The sequence below is a fragment of the Lipotes vexillifer genome, unplaced genomic scaffold (assembly GCF_000442215.2).
Source record: "Lipotes vexillifer unplaced genomic scaffold, Lipotes_vexillifer_v1.1 scaffold4, whole genome shotgun sequence".
Classification (NCBI taxonomy): domain Eukaryota; kingdom Metazoa; phylum Chordata; class Mammalia; order Artiodactyla; family Lipotidae; genus Lipotes; species Lipotes vexillifer.
The window spans coordinates 6,967,088-6,981,924 of NW_006785876.1; the positions used below are offsets into that span (position 1 = coordinate 6,967,088).

At 46.8% G+C, this 14,837-nt stretch overlaps 1 protein-coding gene across 1 annotated transcript in view; it reads right to left on the reverse strand.

The window, feature by feature from the left end:
* The window catches only part of CLIC5 (CLIC family member 5), a 104,370-nt gene that overhangs the window by 28,275 nt on the left and 61,258 nt on the right, over positions 1–14,837 (reverse strand). Inside the window, exon 4 of the mRNA XM_007458308.1 lies at positions 8,162–8,268. Coding sequence (XP_007458370.1) covers positions 8,162–8,268 — 107 coding nt within the window. The remainder of the gene's footprint in view (positions 1–8,161; positions 8,269–14,837) is intronic.

Sequence of the window (14,837 nt, forward strand, 5' to 3'; positions counted from 1 at the left end):
CCCCCCCCCCCCCCCGCAGTGGCAGCCAGGTGTGGATTTGGACTGAGGACCAAAAAGCCAGGTGCTTTTCATTTGGAGACATATGTCCTGGATTTTCTGGGACAGTACTGATTTCTTATAATTTGATTATTTTCAATGAAGGCAATTTGTTAGACATGCGATTTTTCAGTTTGGAAACTATGGCCACTGCACTTACAACTAATAAAGGTCAACAGCTAGAGAGACAACTCAGTGCAAGCATGGGACTCTAAACACATAGCACTGGGGCCAGCACATCATGGGTGTCCAAGGAAGGGGCTTTAGGACTTTATTTAGGAAGTTAGAAGTATCTTACTAGGTCAAATATTTTAGCAGGAGTATGTTAGGATATCCCAGTGTCTTCCACAGCTAGAAAGGGGAACATCTTTGCAAACACAGCACAGGGGCCCATCAGTCATAATAAAAAGAGACAGGCATGATCCGGCAATTCCACTTCTGGGTATTTATCCAAAGAAACAAAAACACTAAAAATTCCACTTCTGGGTACTTATCCAAAGAAACAAAAACACTAACTTAAAAAGATGTCTGCACTCCCACGTATGCTGCAGCGTGATTTACAATAGCCAAGACATGGACATAACCTAGGTGTCCATCAATGGATGAATGGATAAAGAAAATGTGATATATATGTGTATACACACACACACACACACACACACACACACACACGCTGGAATATTATTCAGCCATAAAAGGAGGAAATCTTGTCATGTGCAACAACATGGATGGACCTAGAGGGCATTATGCTAAGTGAAATGAGTCAGAGAAAGACAAATACTGTATGATCTCACTTATATGTGGAATCTAAGAACAAAACAAAAAAAAAACAGAGCTCATAGATAACAGAGAACAGATGGGTGGTTGCCTAAGGCAGGGGTTGGGGAGCAAGCAAAATGGGTGAAGTGGGTCAAAAGCTATAAACTTCCAGTTACAAAATAAATAAGCCCTGGAAATGTAATGTACAACATGGCGACTATAGTTAATAATACACCGTATTGCATATTTGAAAGTTGCTAAAAGAGTAGATCTTAAAAGTTCTCATCACAAGAAAAAAATTTTGTAACTGTGTGTGGTGATGGATGTTAACTAGACTTATTGTGGTGAACATTTTGCGATGAATACAAATATTGAATGATTATGTTGTCTACCTGAAACTAATACAAGGTTATGTGTCAATTAAAAAAAAGGGAGGGGGAGGGCTAAATTGGGAGTTCAGGATTAACAAGTACACACTGCTATATATAAAACAGATAACAAGGACCTAGAGGGAACTATATTCAACACCTTGTAATAACCTATAATGGAAAAGAATCTGAAAAAGAATAGATATATATACATAAATATATATATGAACCACTTTGCTGTACACCAGACACTAACACAACATTGTAAATCAACTATACTAAAAATAAATTAATAATTAATTAATTAGTTAATTAATTAATTAAATGCCTGTTGGATTTAGCCCCACGTGCACCACTGATGACACTTATGAAGGTTGGTCTAGGCCATCCTTGATTGGGTTGCATGGAAACTGAATAAATGGAGATACAGAGTGTGGATTTAAGAATCTGTCTATGGGGGACTTCCCTGGTGGTCCAATGGTTAAGACTTCGCCTTCCAGTGCAGGGGGTGAGGGTTTGATCCCTGTTCGGAGAGCTAAGATCCACATGCCTCGTGGCCAAAAAACCAAAACAGAAAACAGAAGGAATATTGTAACAAATTCAATAAAGGCTTTAAAATTCGTCCACATCCAAAAAAAAAAAAAAAAAACTTAAAAAGAAACTTAAAAAAAAAGACTCTGTCTATGAAGGAGATTAAAAAAGACAGAGAGAAACAGGCCTGGGCAGGAAAAAGAAGAAAATGGATGTCAGGTGTAGTGAGGACTGAAGAGGAGACGGGCGGGGAGGGGTGCAGCCAAAGGGCGGGGTGAAGACGGAGAAGTCATACTGGCATGAAGTCAGCGGGCCTGGGCTCCAAGAGAACAGGAAGGGGAGTCACAGGAGGGAATGGACAAAGAAGATGACAATAACAGCTCCTCTATGACTACGACTCAAGCCCCAAATCGGGAATACTTGTCATTCTCCTGGGAGGCTGGTCTGCTTTCATCTTGACCGGGGTCTCGTGGTCTGCCGTCTGCGTTCAGCACCGGGGCTCTGGGAGCTGCCTTTCCTGTCTTGAGCTCGTTTTATGACCCGCCTTGTTTTTCTTTCTCACCTCCTTCTAGGGTATGTTGCTTTGCAGAGCTTTACGTGTCCCTGTGAGTGGCTATAAAGCCGTTCTGGGACAAGTGGAGTATACATTTCAAAATTAGAAAGAAAGCCCCCAAGACGGACGCATACAGAGGCGGAAATAAGAGAGAAAGCCAGACTTGAGGGGGGATGAGACGAGGGAATTTCGAGGGAGCGTTGAAAGACCAATGGTGGGAAAAACACCACTTAGCACAGAAATAGGTGGTACAGGCGGCCTGTGTCAGATGTGTGAAAAAGGAATATGCAAATGTAGGAAGGAAAAGCCACGAGGCTGCATATGATCTATGGATTAGATACAAACAGAGGGGTTTGGGACGTTTTAGACCTCTTAGCAGGGGAAGAGAGCCCCGTGCACGTGGGCTTGTGCAGAGGATAAAGGAATGGTGATGGAAAATGGCGGAAAGTACATGAGAATGAGACACAAGCCAAAAATGAGATGGTCACGTGGGCAGGGATATTAACTATATCTAGGGACACGTGCTAGGCCTGGAGGAATTAAAAAAGGACTTTAAAAATAGCGAAGAAGAATAGAGAACTAAAAACACACATGAGATCCATTTGTTAACTGCCTGGCCCCTGCAGTGTGTACAAAAAGTGAAATAAACCAGTAGAATGGACAGGATTGAAGCAGAAGAAAAAAGAGAGGTTGGGGGAAAAGAAAGTAAAATATAGGAATTTACGCCCGGATTAGAATAAACAGCTAAAATGAGCTTCTTGAAAGCCAAGGGGTTTGGCAGAGGTTTTTAAGAGTCTGTTCAAACAGCAGCTTGAGAGTAAAAAATGCAAAATACAAGATGGATATTCAGAGTGAAAAGCCCAGGTCCTCTTACAAGATGACAGAGAAGAATGGGAGTGACAAGGTAAAGTAGGGTGTCAAAGAAACCCCGCGAGGGAAGGGATACACCAAACTGACATCCCAGCGGGCAGAGCGCTGAGCAAGTTGTGGGGTTGGGAAGCGAGGGGAGCCAGAACTGCTGAGTCTGGGGGCTGCTGCCCAGTCTTGGGTCGCCTGGGGTCTGTGTGCCATGGTGGCATCTCTGAGGAAGGTGAACGGAGAAGTGCCAGGACGGGTACTCGCAGAGAGCGAGGACATTAGAGATGGGGCCACCAGCATGGCTGAAAAGTGGCCTCTGCCAGGCAGAGGCAGGATGCAGGATGCAGGATGCAGGGCAGAGCTGAGCACGGCTAACTCCAAGCTTGTTACCAGACATGCCAAAGGTGGGATGGATCATGCTGGCGCCCTCCCCACCATCCTCTGCTTCAGAACTCTATAAACCTTCAAGTCTCAACAAATGATAAAACCCTTCCTTGCAAGATTGAAACACGAATGTGCGGGGCCCAGGGCAGGGACTCCTGCAGCCAAATCTAAATGCAAGGCTGCTCTCTCCCATCTCCAAGACTCCCTTCCCCGGGTCATGTGGTTTCTTGGTCTCTCGCTGCACCTCCGAGTTCCAATGGAGAAGGGCCTGTGCTCCTAGGTCAGCCTGACTCTCCTGTTGAGTAGGGTCTGAGTTATGGGCTGGTGCAGAGGAGAGAAGCAGTCAGAGAAGGATGCCTGAGGACAAGTCCAGAAAGCTGAACACAAAAGGCAAAGCCTCCCATGACCTGGGCAGTGTCTTATATCATAGATCAATCTTTTCCGTAAAGTTTTTCTTCCTCATCTTCATGACCCCCCAACCCCCTCTCCCCTCCCTCACTTGCTACTCCTTCTTTATCTTCCTCCCTGGCTCCGCTCCCTCAGACCCTCCTGACCCCACAGCTGTGGGTGATCCTTAGGTGTCATCCCTAGAGCTCTTCTCACTCACAAACTCCCTCGGGTATCAAAAATCCACAGACACTCAAGTCCCTTTTATAAAGTGGCACAGTACAGTCAGCCCTCTGAATCTGCAGATTCCGCATCCATGGACCAAGGGAGAAACTGTATACTTTGGAGAGGAGGAAAATGCACCAAGAAAATGGGAATCAAAATTAAACAAGTAGAAAAGAGACTAAATGAGTGGGAGATTTGGAAGTGCTGGTTAGGGGTCAAAAAGTAAGAGCTGAAGCAGCAGTTTCTGATGCCAGTATTCGTGTTTGTCTCATTTTTGCTCTAATAATAATCAAAGTTAACATTTAAAGAGCGTTTATGGTGTGTCAGGCGGTGTGCTAAAGGATTTACATGCATTAACTTATAAATAAATGACTCTGCATGACAAACCTTGGATATGCTATCAATGGCCTTATTTGTCAGATTGATGAAATTGAAAGCATTATTAAGTATGTTTTACAGATGCAGAAACGGAGGCTCAGAGAGAAGTCTCTCAGGCAAAGTGGTACAGCTATAAGTGGCAGATCTGGGACTCAAACCCAGGTCAGTAACTGCGTGTTTGTATGTTTCACAGGCCCCTGTCAGTGGTTAGTTTATCGAGGACAATGGTGTCGTCTCATTTGTCTTGGCAACTCCGGAACACAGCCCGGTGCCTGGCACACAAGAGGCACCCTTTAAACATTAGCTCAGACTTGGATCCACTTCGTGTAATCTGTGTTTGTTGAATGAATAAATGAATGACTGAATGTACTAACTAACGGACAACTCCCTTGGGTGCTAGCTGTGGATGGCTCCTCCAGGATGGCGTCTTGAGTTCCAGTAGTTGGGGTCTTTTTTGAGGATTTGTGCACAACAGGGAGATTTTGAATGGTGGTTTCTGTATCCACCACGGGAGTGGAGAATTGATCCATCATGTAGAACCAGGTCACAGTGTGGGGTGTTTTCACGCTTTGTTGTTGAAAGGGCAGAAAAGGACCAAGAAGACAGTCAGTGTGTTTCGGAGCTGGGTGGAGGGTGCTGGGGTATTATGTGGAGGGAGGGCTCTGCTCAATGGAAAAAAAAAATTGAAAACACAAGAGGGACAGTCTGAAAAAAGGATGTTGGAAAAACAAACGCAGAGCTGAAGAGGCAGAAGGCTGTAAGGGGAAGCCTGGGGGCTGACGTTGATGCCCTTGCAGAGACCCGTGAGTACAGAGCTCGGACAAAGCAGAGACAGGGTGTGGATGGTCTCACGGGCCAGCGGCTGGGTGGGGTGGGGCCGTGGTGCCAGCTCTCGGACGGGCCCACCGGAGCTCCAGGTGCTGGCTGGCTGAGCCTAAGAACTTGTCGAGCCAGCTGACCAGCTGACCATGACTGAGGGTGTGGGCTTGGGGAAGAAAAGTGAAGGGGGCGAGAGGGGAAGCTATAGTCACACTGAAGGAAGAACTTGGTGTCTTGTTAAAAGGCAGGAGAGAACAGCACAGAGGACTGTGATCTCGGGGACAGGCAACTGGGGACAAGGGAAACACTGGCACTTTGAAACGTGCAAATGAGTTTTAGGGGAGAAGGAGTCACAAGCCCAAAACCCATCACAGAGAAAAACAGGGTGAAACAGAAGAAGCGGAAACAATGAAAATCGGAGAGCGTTCAGTTTACGAGAGACTGATACATGATGTTCAGTGGTTGCTTTGGCTTCGGGGGCAGGAGAACTGTAAATACGGCTCATATGTAAATACCACTCACACCCTGAGAAGTCTGGAAGGCTCGGCTAAGACAATCTGTCTGCTGGCGCTTCAATGACTATGAAGGAAGATATTTGCGGCTGAAAGGACGCTGGATGTGGACTCTGAACACTGGAGTTGAGAGCCAGCTTAGGCCCTGGGGGGCGAGGACAAGCCACTGCCAGAAGCCATTGCTTCTGTGTCTGCAGCAGGGCGAGGGCAGGGGTTGCCTTTCACACGATCGATGGCTGTGAGGGCTGCATTAGCCGCCTAGGGCTGCCACCACAAAGGACCACAAACCGGGGGGCTTAAAACAACAGAAATCTCTCCTCTCCCAGTTCTGGAGACCAGAAATCCAAGTCAAGGTGTCACAGGGCTACGTACCCTCCCAAGGCTCTGGGGGGATGCTTCCTTGCCCCTTTCAGCTTCTGGTGGCCCCAAGCGGTCCTTGGCCTGTGGCTACAGCACTGTAATCCCTGCTCTGTCTTCACATGCCCCCACCCTCATCTCTGTGTGTCCTCTTTTCTTCTTCTAAGGACACCAGTCATTGGATTTAGGGGCCACACTGAATCAGTATCATCTCATCTCGAGACCGTTACCTAACTACACCTGCAAAGACTCTATTTCCAAATAAGGTCACATTCTGAGGTCCCAGGTGGATACAGACCGCGGGATAATACTCAACACACCACAGGCTGCAAACAGCAATGAAGCAAAAGCGCTGAGTAAATTTAAAAGATTTCCCTCACGCTTCTCCTTTTTCTTGTCCCTAAAAGGCCACTCTCGGTGTAGTGCCTCTTCATGCACCTCTAATGACTGCCTTACCCACAGGATAAAATCCAGTCCCCCAGCTGGCACTGCAGACTCCAGATGCTTCTCTGGGCTCTGTCACTGGAGTTTCCTCACCCTCCCCACGTCTTCCATCCTACGTCCCCAGCCAACTGACTCCCCCTGGATCTTCACCACCCAGTTGAAACCCCTTCAGGAAATGTTCTCAAATGACCCAAAGGTGAATCCTTCCTACTCCTGAACCCCTTTGGCAGATACTCTTTCCTCCTCTCATAGGGCAGATAATCAGCTCTTCAGACTCCCTTTGATGAAGCCACCATTTACCTCTTGTCTTGTTATTTTTGTGAACTTAAGCCTTTTCTTCTGTACCAGTCAGGCCTTGAAGACTGGGTGCCTTTTTCTAGAATCTAGTTCTGTGCCTGGCACGATCCAGGTCCACAGCGGCTGTTAACTGAATCATTTACTTCCCACCACACCACTGTTCCTGCCAAAAGTTCATCCCGGCTGCCTTTCCTGGTCACTTTCGTCCAAAGAGATGCCTTTCTCTTCTGAGCTCCTGCAGCAGTTAGCTCCAAGGTGGTCCAAACAAATGGACCACCTTGTTTCAGGATCCACTGTGTGTTCATCTGATATACATTCAGTTCCTTGTTCATTCATGAAGACTCAAGAAGTGCTGTCCAGCCAATCACCATTCATTCACTCGCTCATTCACGAAGTTTTCGTGGCGCCCTTGCTCTGCCTGCCTCAGCACTGGGCTCCATCATCCTACTCGGAGGGCAAAGCAAACTTCCTCGCCCTTCTGCCTTCTCCTCACAGGAACGAACACTGTTCTAAAGTTACTCATGCTCGACGTGACAGTTCTATTCAAATTGCTTCAGCTCATGCTTAAAGGACCAAGTCAAGTGAGGGACTAACAGTGCTACCAGCTTAAGTGAGGAGCTCGAACCCCTCTGAGAAGGCACCGCAAGAGAACCAAGTCTGAGTTCTATGGCCAATGCCAGAAATTAAGGGCCGGGTGGAGGCTGAGCCAGGCTTGGAGAAGAGGCTTCCCAGCACCTTCTGCACTTGCCGTGTGTGTGTGGGGGGGGGGCGGGGGGAACGGGGGAAATGCAGAGGGCCGGGCTCTGCCTTGAGCATTTACCACCATGGTGACTGCCCTGTCCCACCATGGGCTCTGGTCACCCCCCTGAGAAGTCTCTCAGGGACCAGAAGGAAGCTGCAATGTGTTGTTCCAAACAGGACTTCCTGTGAGCGCAGCAGCGTCATGAACTGCGGACAAACAGACAGTAGTACGGCCGAGGCAGGACCCTGTGTGCGGCGTATCATCATGTGCACTACGGCAGGCTCAGAACACAAACTGCATCCCTCCTCCCGTTCCACAGTAAGGCTCACTGGCCGTTTCTCCTGCACTGGCCAGAAAGCAAGACCTACCACCCACTCTCCTGCATCAAGGGGGCCTCAGGGTGAGTGAATAAAAGCACTGATTCCAGCTGCTTCTCTGGTCTGAGTGTCTGAAGATGCCCTGGGCAGGGGACAGTGCCACCAGGGGCTCTGGGTAGAAGGGAATCACTTACCAGCGTTGCTCTGCTGCTTTGTGTTTTTGATGTAGGCGGAGAACTTCGAGAAGATGTCGATGCCCGCTGTGTTGGATTCCCGGTGCTTCGCAGCCAGTTTGGGGTACCTGGAATGCAAGACCAGTGTTCTAGGGTCAGTGAGAACTCAGAGGTCCTTTAAGGGAGAGCCCCTTCCCATCACCTCACGATGAGTTTCTAGCAGGAAACACTCTTGTTTCCAGCAGGATCTACAAATCTTTTGGTGTTTTCCCAACCCATCCTCTAGGGAGGGTGGGCACTTGCATCTCTAGTTCAATGACAGAGGAAACTAGAGTCCAGTGAGGTGTGGAGAACTGCCCAGGAACGCAGCCTGTGGGCAGAAAAGCAGAGCACCACTCAGAGGGTCCAGGGTGTATTCTCTTCCTGGGACCACAAACAATGATGCAGCAATGCCTAGGCCTTAGTCAAAATTCTCAGTGAGTCCTCCTCTGCATCAGGTGGGATCCCAGACTTTTCCCCAACCCATGTTAAAATAACTACCCACTGCCAGGCCTGTGAGTATAATCCTAGCTGCATGGAGCTAATTCTAGGAGTAAGGAGGTGCTAGGCACCTTGGCACTGAGGCCTCGAAATCATCTCTTGAAAGGAATGGTCCCCTTCTGAAATATTCTTCTTATTTGTGTGTAGGAATAAGATGCAGAAACTACCAGGCTACGTCAGTGGGACAAGCATTTACAACTGTTTTATTTCCAGGCATGGAGATACATTTGCAATGACCCAGCACCTCTCCCTCACGCATGCTTCCATTTTGAAGCCAGAAGAGTATAAGAGACAAACTGGGGTTAGGGCTCTTTCCTACTGGCCTTGAGACCAAATGAGGCAAACTTGCTTTGACCCCACTGGCACCATCAAAACAAGCCACTCTAATTTTCAAAAAATATTATTTCACAAACATTTTACATGGATGGCCAGGCAAGGGTGGGAGGAGACGGGGGACAATTGCTTGGTCATCATTATCACCAAGTATGTGGACCTTTGTGATCTCTGGGTGAATAGTGTGGACTGAGAACTATTTGGCTACTTTATGTTTAAAATGCAAAATCTTTTTTTATTTTTTTGGTTTAATGTTTTAAATAACTTGAACCAAAATGCCTGTAACAAGTATTTGTGTTCTTTCATTTTTTTGGCTTCTCCACTGACCGTTAGCTAGGACCGCCCACTCCTGGGCCACATTAGGTGGCTGTTAAATTTCAGATACTGCCACTGGACGAGCCCACGGAAAGTCACTGGGTCCAGCCCTCGGCCAAGAGTCAGATACAGAGGCATTATCGTCCTCATTTTATGGGGAAGCAACCGGAGACCAGAGACGTTAAATGGCTATTTGAGGGCTCATGGGGAATGAATAGTGGAGGGACCCTGAGAACCCAGTTTTTGGGAGCTGAAGCAGTGACCCTCCCACTGCATCACATCACTTCTCCAATATCAACAAAAGCTAACTTGTACCGTGTCCACTATGTGCCAGACACTGTTCGAACCCCTTCGCAGCTTCATCATTTACTCCTCACAATTTCATTGTCGTTAGCCTCGTTTCCCACAGAAGACAAACGAGACACAGAGAAGCTAAGCAATTCGTCTAAGTTCACGTGGCCAGGTGGCAGACCCAGGAGCCCAACCCAGGCAGTTTCACTCTGGAAGCCCAGATCTTAAGTTCCATGTCTTGTGGCCTCTCACCCACTCTGCTGTTTACCCTCCAAGCTCCCAAACACCCCCTGGAGCTGGGCTGAGGAACTCCCCTCAACCACCAGGAGGGGGCGCTCTGCACAGGTTCTGCACACATATTTTCCTGAATACCCTGGGAATCATCAATTCATCTGCTCTGACTTGGGGTACAAAGCAATTGTTCCTGCAGGACGCTAGGTTAATCTCCCAAGACAAGGGAATTTAGGATCATCCATCCCTATTTTGGCTTTCTCACATAGAATTAGGCATGCTCTTAAAATGGAATGTCTTAAATTATTTTAATATATACCAAGTGCTCCTTGTTTTTGCTTGTAAGGTAATAATGTAAAGAGAGAAGGGCCTAGATAATGCATTTTTCCTTTGGGTTTGTTGGTTTTTTTTTAAATTTATGCCATCATTTGATCAGACTTCCACTAATCTGACCATTTCTTCATGGCCAGTGTGGGCCAAACATGATTGGGTGGTGGCAAATCCAAGACAGGCAAAAAAAGGGCCATGTGTTCAGGGAGACCATGCGAGTGCCGTCCTGTTTTCTAAGCACTACGATTCATCGAGACTTGACTTTACAGCATAATGTCCCACTTGAAGACTGTCCTTGTAGGAAGTGTGTCTTCAAATATTAATCTTACAGAGTTTGGTAACTAGATTTGGGGCAGCGACTGTACAGGATGTTAAGTGCTTTTATTTTAGCTCCATATTTACACTGCATTTTAAATATGCAAATAAGTGGGTTCCAGGGTACATTTTGTTTCTCTAAAAGGCTGACAAATGGTATTTCATTTATAGAAACATCCTTGAAATATGATTGTGATGTCATCTGGTGACAATCAAAGAGATGGGCAATTTCTCTAACTCAAGGGTGAGCAAATGATGCCCTATGGGCCAAATCCAGCTCAACATTTGTTTATGTACCTCCCATGAGCCAAGAATACTTTGTATACTTTTAAATAATTGGAAAAAATCCAAAGAAGTATATTATTTTGTGACATGTGAAAATAATATGAAATTCAAGTTTCAGCATTCACTAATAGAACACAGCCACGTCCATGTACTTACATATTGTCTATGGCTGCTTTTACTCTACCAAGACTATATGGCCACAAAGTCAAAAATGCTCCCTGGCTCTTTCCAGGAAAGTTGGCCAACCCCTGCTCTCAATAATGAAAATTTCTCCCCACTCTGTTTTTAAGATATCTTATTTCAAATGCATTCATTTTAGATATGCACTTAAGCTTCATTCTGGGAAGTAAAACAGTTGGCCACTCATCAAAACAATTTTTTTTTGTAAATAGTAGCAAAAAAAAATAAGATATAATTGCAGATGGAAATGCTCTGATTGGCTTAGAGTCCCAAAAGACGTCTCACTGACTAACCATAGGCCACCACGCCCCTGAACAAAAGGACTCCACGCAACTAAACCAACATGCAGTAAGCACCTACCAGGGGCCAAGCCCTGTCCCTGGCATTGGGGATACACTGGAGAAAAAGAGAAACAGTCATCTCGTCCTCATGGGGTGACCTCTGCTGATTCCAGGGGCTCTTCTGGCAGCCTGAGTGTTGACCCTCCGTTTTCAAATAAGCTGAAAAGTGGAAGGATGTCCCCTCTCTCCCTTCCCTGTTATTCCTGCTTCCTCACCTCACCAAACCCTCACTGGAGAAGCAGATTAATGCTTCTGACTTTTCTGCTCCAGAACTGTGAGCTTGCCTTGTCTTGTCCCTGCTACTTAAACAAATGATCCTTGGAGGTGGATGGGGTCTGCCTTATTCATAAAAAGACAACCCCTGGGATCTGTGGATTTAAGACCTAAGCTCACCAGTTGTTTTCATGATTACACCTGGGAGACGGTCACAAAAGAGGCACTGACCTCTCTAGCTCTTCAAGCTGCCATATAATGAGCTCTGACTCTACGTCAGGCACTAGGTTAAGCAGTATCATCCTCAATAATGGTCCCTCGAGATCAACATGACATCATCAGTTTATAGATGTGAGAACTGATGATCAGAGAGGGAATGAGTAATTTATCTGCAGCAGAGACCACACATGCTCATTAAATACCCATGTGTCTCTCTGCATTTCCCTGCCCCTCCCTCTCAGATAGGTTGGGGTCATGTGACTGGATTCTGACCAATAGTATGCGAGGAGAAGTGATGTAACCACTCATAACCCTGGGCTTTAAAAATATTTTGCATCATTCTTCTGCTCCCTCTTTCCCTGCTGAAGGAGTCTTGGAAGAAATGTATTTCAACAGCTACAAAATAGAAGAGGGCCACACTACCCACGCAGACTCTGCATGAGCGAGAAATAAACCTGTATTCTGTTAAGCTACTGAGATTTTGTGTTCAATTTGTTACTTCAGTGTAGCACAACCTGGTGGTTTTAGAACCCAAGGCATTCTGACTCCAAAGCCCATACAGTAAGTCCCCTACATATGAACCTTCAAGCTGCAAACTTTCAAAGGTGCAAACATGCCTTCGCATGTCCAATCATGTAAGTTAGTTCACGTGTCTGGCACTCACTGTTGTTGCGGTCCGGGAGCCACACGCCTGGAGTCGAGTTCCCCGGTAAATGCAACCCGTGTCCCAACCAAGGACACCCGAGAATCACCAACACCAAGTAGAAAGATTAGCAAAGGATTTATACAAGTACAAGTATAGAAGCTTACACAAACTGTCCGGACAGGGTCCCACTCGGAGAGAAGTGAGTGAGACCCCGACTAACAGTCGGGCGAGGCTTTTATACCCTTCACAGGGCGGGAAGTCCCCAAGGCGGGAGGGAGCTGTTTAATTTTGAATCAGCCAATCAGGAACCCGGTTCTTCCCGCCCCAAGCAAGCAAGCAAGTTTCTTACAGAAGCCAAAATGTGCTGTTAGCCCTGAAGCTGTTCTTCCGTTTCTTTCGTCACACTGTCACGTGCATGCGACCTCTACAAGTGGTTGTGCTTTTTGTGTACTTTACTATACTTTACTGTACAGTATTGTATAGAGTACAGTAGTACAGTATCTTTATTGCAAGCCCCGGATGTCCAGAAGCAAGTGTAAAAGCAGCAGTGATGTAGCTGGTACCGCTAAGAAGCACAAGCTGTTGTACTGTACTACTCCACTTTCCAAGGTACTGTACTGTAAGATTAAAAATGTTTTCTTTATATTTTTGTGTTTGTTTGTTTTTTATGTATTATTTGTGTGAAAAGTGTTATAAACCTATTACAGAATAGTACTATATAGCCGATTGTGTTAGTTGGGTACCTAGGCTAACTTTGTCGGACTTATGAACAAATTGGACTTAGGAACACACTCTCAGAACAGAACTCGTCCATATGTAGGGGACTTACTGTACTTTCAGCCACTATGCCATCCTGTGCTTGGTACTGAGGCTGCTTCTCCACCTCCCAGAGGATCAGAAGAAACTTCATGATTTTTACTATCATGAAATATCCATAAACATTTCTTAAAATAATGAACTCAAAGTGTCTTCCAATTCTGGTATGGCTCTGAACACTGTTAATACTTGCGTGATAGTTGACTGACTAAATGACAAGACATGTAACTAGACTTTACCGGTTCACTCCCCTGAATTTTTACCACCGTTTACTTCAAACCGCAACCAGCTCTGGGGAAGCACTTTGAAAAATTCGTGGAATCACAGAACTTCTGCTGAAAGGCATCTTAGAGACTACGTAGTTTCAGAGAGGAGGGAATGGGGGAGGGTCTGAGAGGGCACGAGGCTTGGCCAAGTTCATACAGCAAGCGCTGTGTAGAAAGGTGGCCGGATTTTGGTCTCCTGACTCTCACTTCTGAATCCCATTAACTCGGGCCATTCCACGAGGATGAGGATGAAAGGTAAAGGCAGCATGTCAACAACAATCCCGACGCTCCCTGCGCAGCATTAACTGGGTCAGTCTAAGGAGAAGGCTGGGAGTTCGTCTCATCTGGAAACTTCTTGAGACCTTCCTAGACTCCTCACTTTGACACCAAATGCCTTGTGGAACCCAATGTGATCTTTTAAAAAGATTGCTGGAGTGTTTGTATGTGGGTTTTTTCCTTTAAAAAATAAAGCTAAGGGGGAAAAAGGCTCCCACAATTTCTTGGCTCTCTGGCAGCTTTTACAAACAGCAGTGTGATGAGAAACACATGCTGACCAGCGTTTGTGGAACAGAAACGGGGGTTTTGCTGCCCCCTAGAGAACCAGAAGGCCAGGCTGCCCTCCTCCTGGGGCCTCTGGACATGGGCCACCTGACCGACCTCCCAGCTAGAGTTGGTGGGAAGCCAGCCAAGGTGGGTGGCTTTGCTGTGGGCAGAACAGCCGGTCTCCCTTTGCAGGGCTGAAGCACAGGTTTGCTGACATTTCCTGGGAGGTAATTATGGCACCTACCCCAGTCTGATCCATACAAAGGCATCTAAAGGACACTTCTGGGGGCTCTGAAATGGTTGATGGTCTCATCACTAGGGTCCCACCTTGGTGCCCTTCTGGAGTTGTGCATTTTAAGAGTTTTGAGGTTCTGCTACTGTGGCGTGGCGGACCGTAGGGTCACTGACACATCAGGAATGGACTTAGTAAAACCTCCTACACACATTGCAGTCCAGAGGGACCTGGACCAGATGAAGCAGAGCTCAGGACAGGTGGAGAGAGAAGTGCAGAGGCAGCGTCTATGTCCTGCACAGCTTAGCCTGATTCGGATCATGGAAATTTTCCAGAATCTGATGATACGGTGATGAATCTGATCATGGCCCTCCTCTGGAAGAATCTACCTGTACACATGGGCATACAATTCCGGGGGGGGAGGCGGGGGAGGGTCTCATGGGCCCCCTTGGTCCTCTTGGGGATGTAGATTAGAGAGCCCTGAGTTAGAGAAACAGCCCCCCAAAGGCACCGCTGGACAGGGACTGAGGGAGCCTGGCTAAGATGGGCGTGAAGGGTCATCGTTTCACAGGGGAGGGAATGGAGGCCGAGAGCAAGAAAG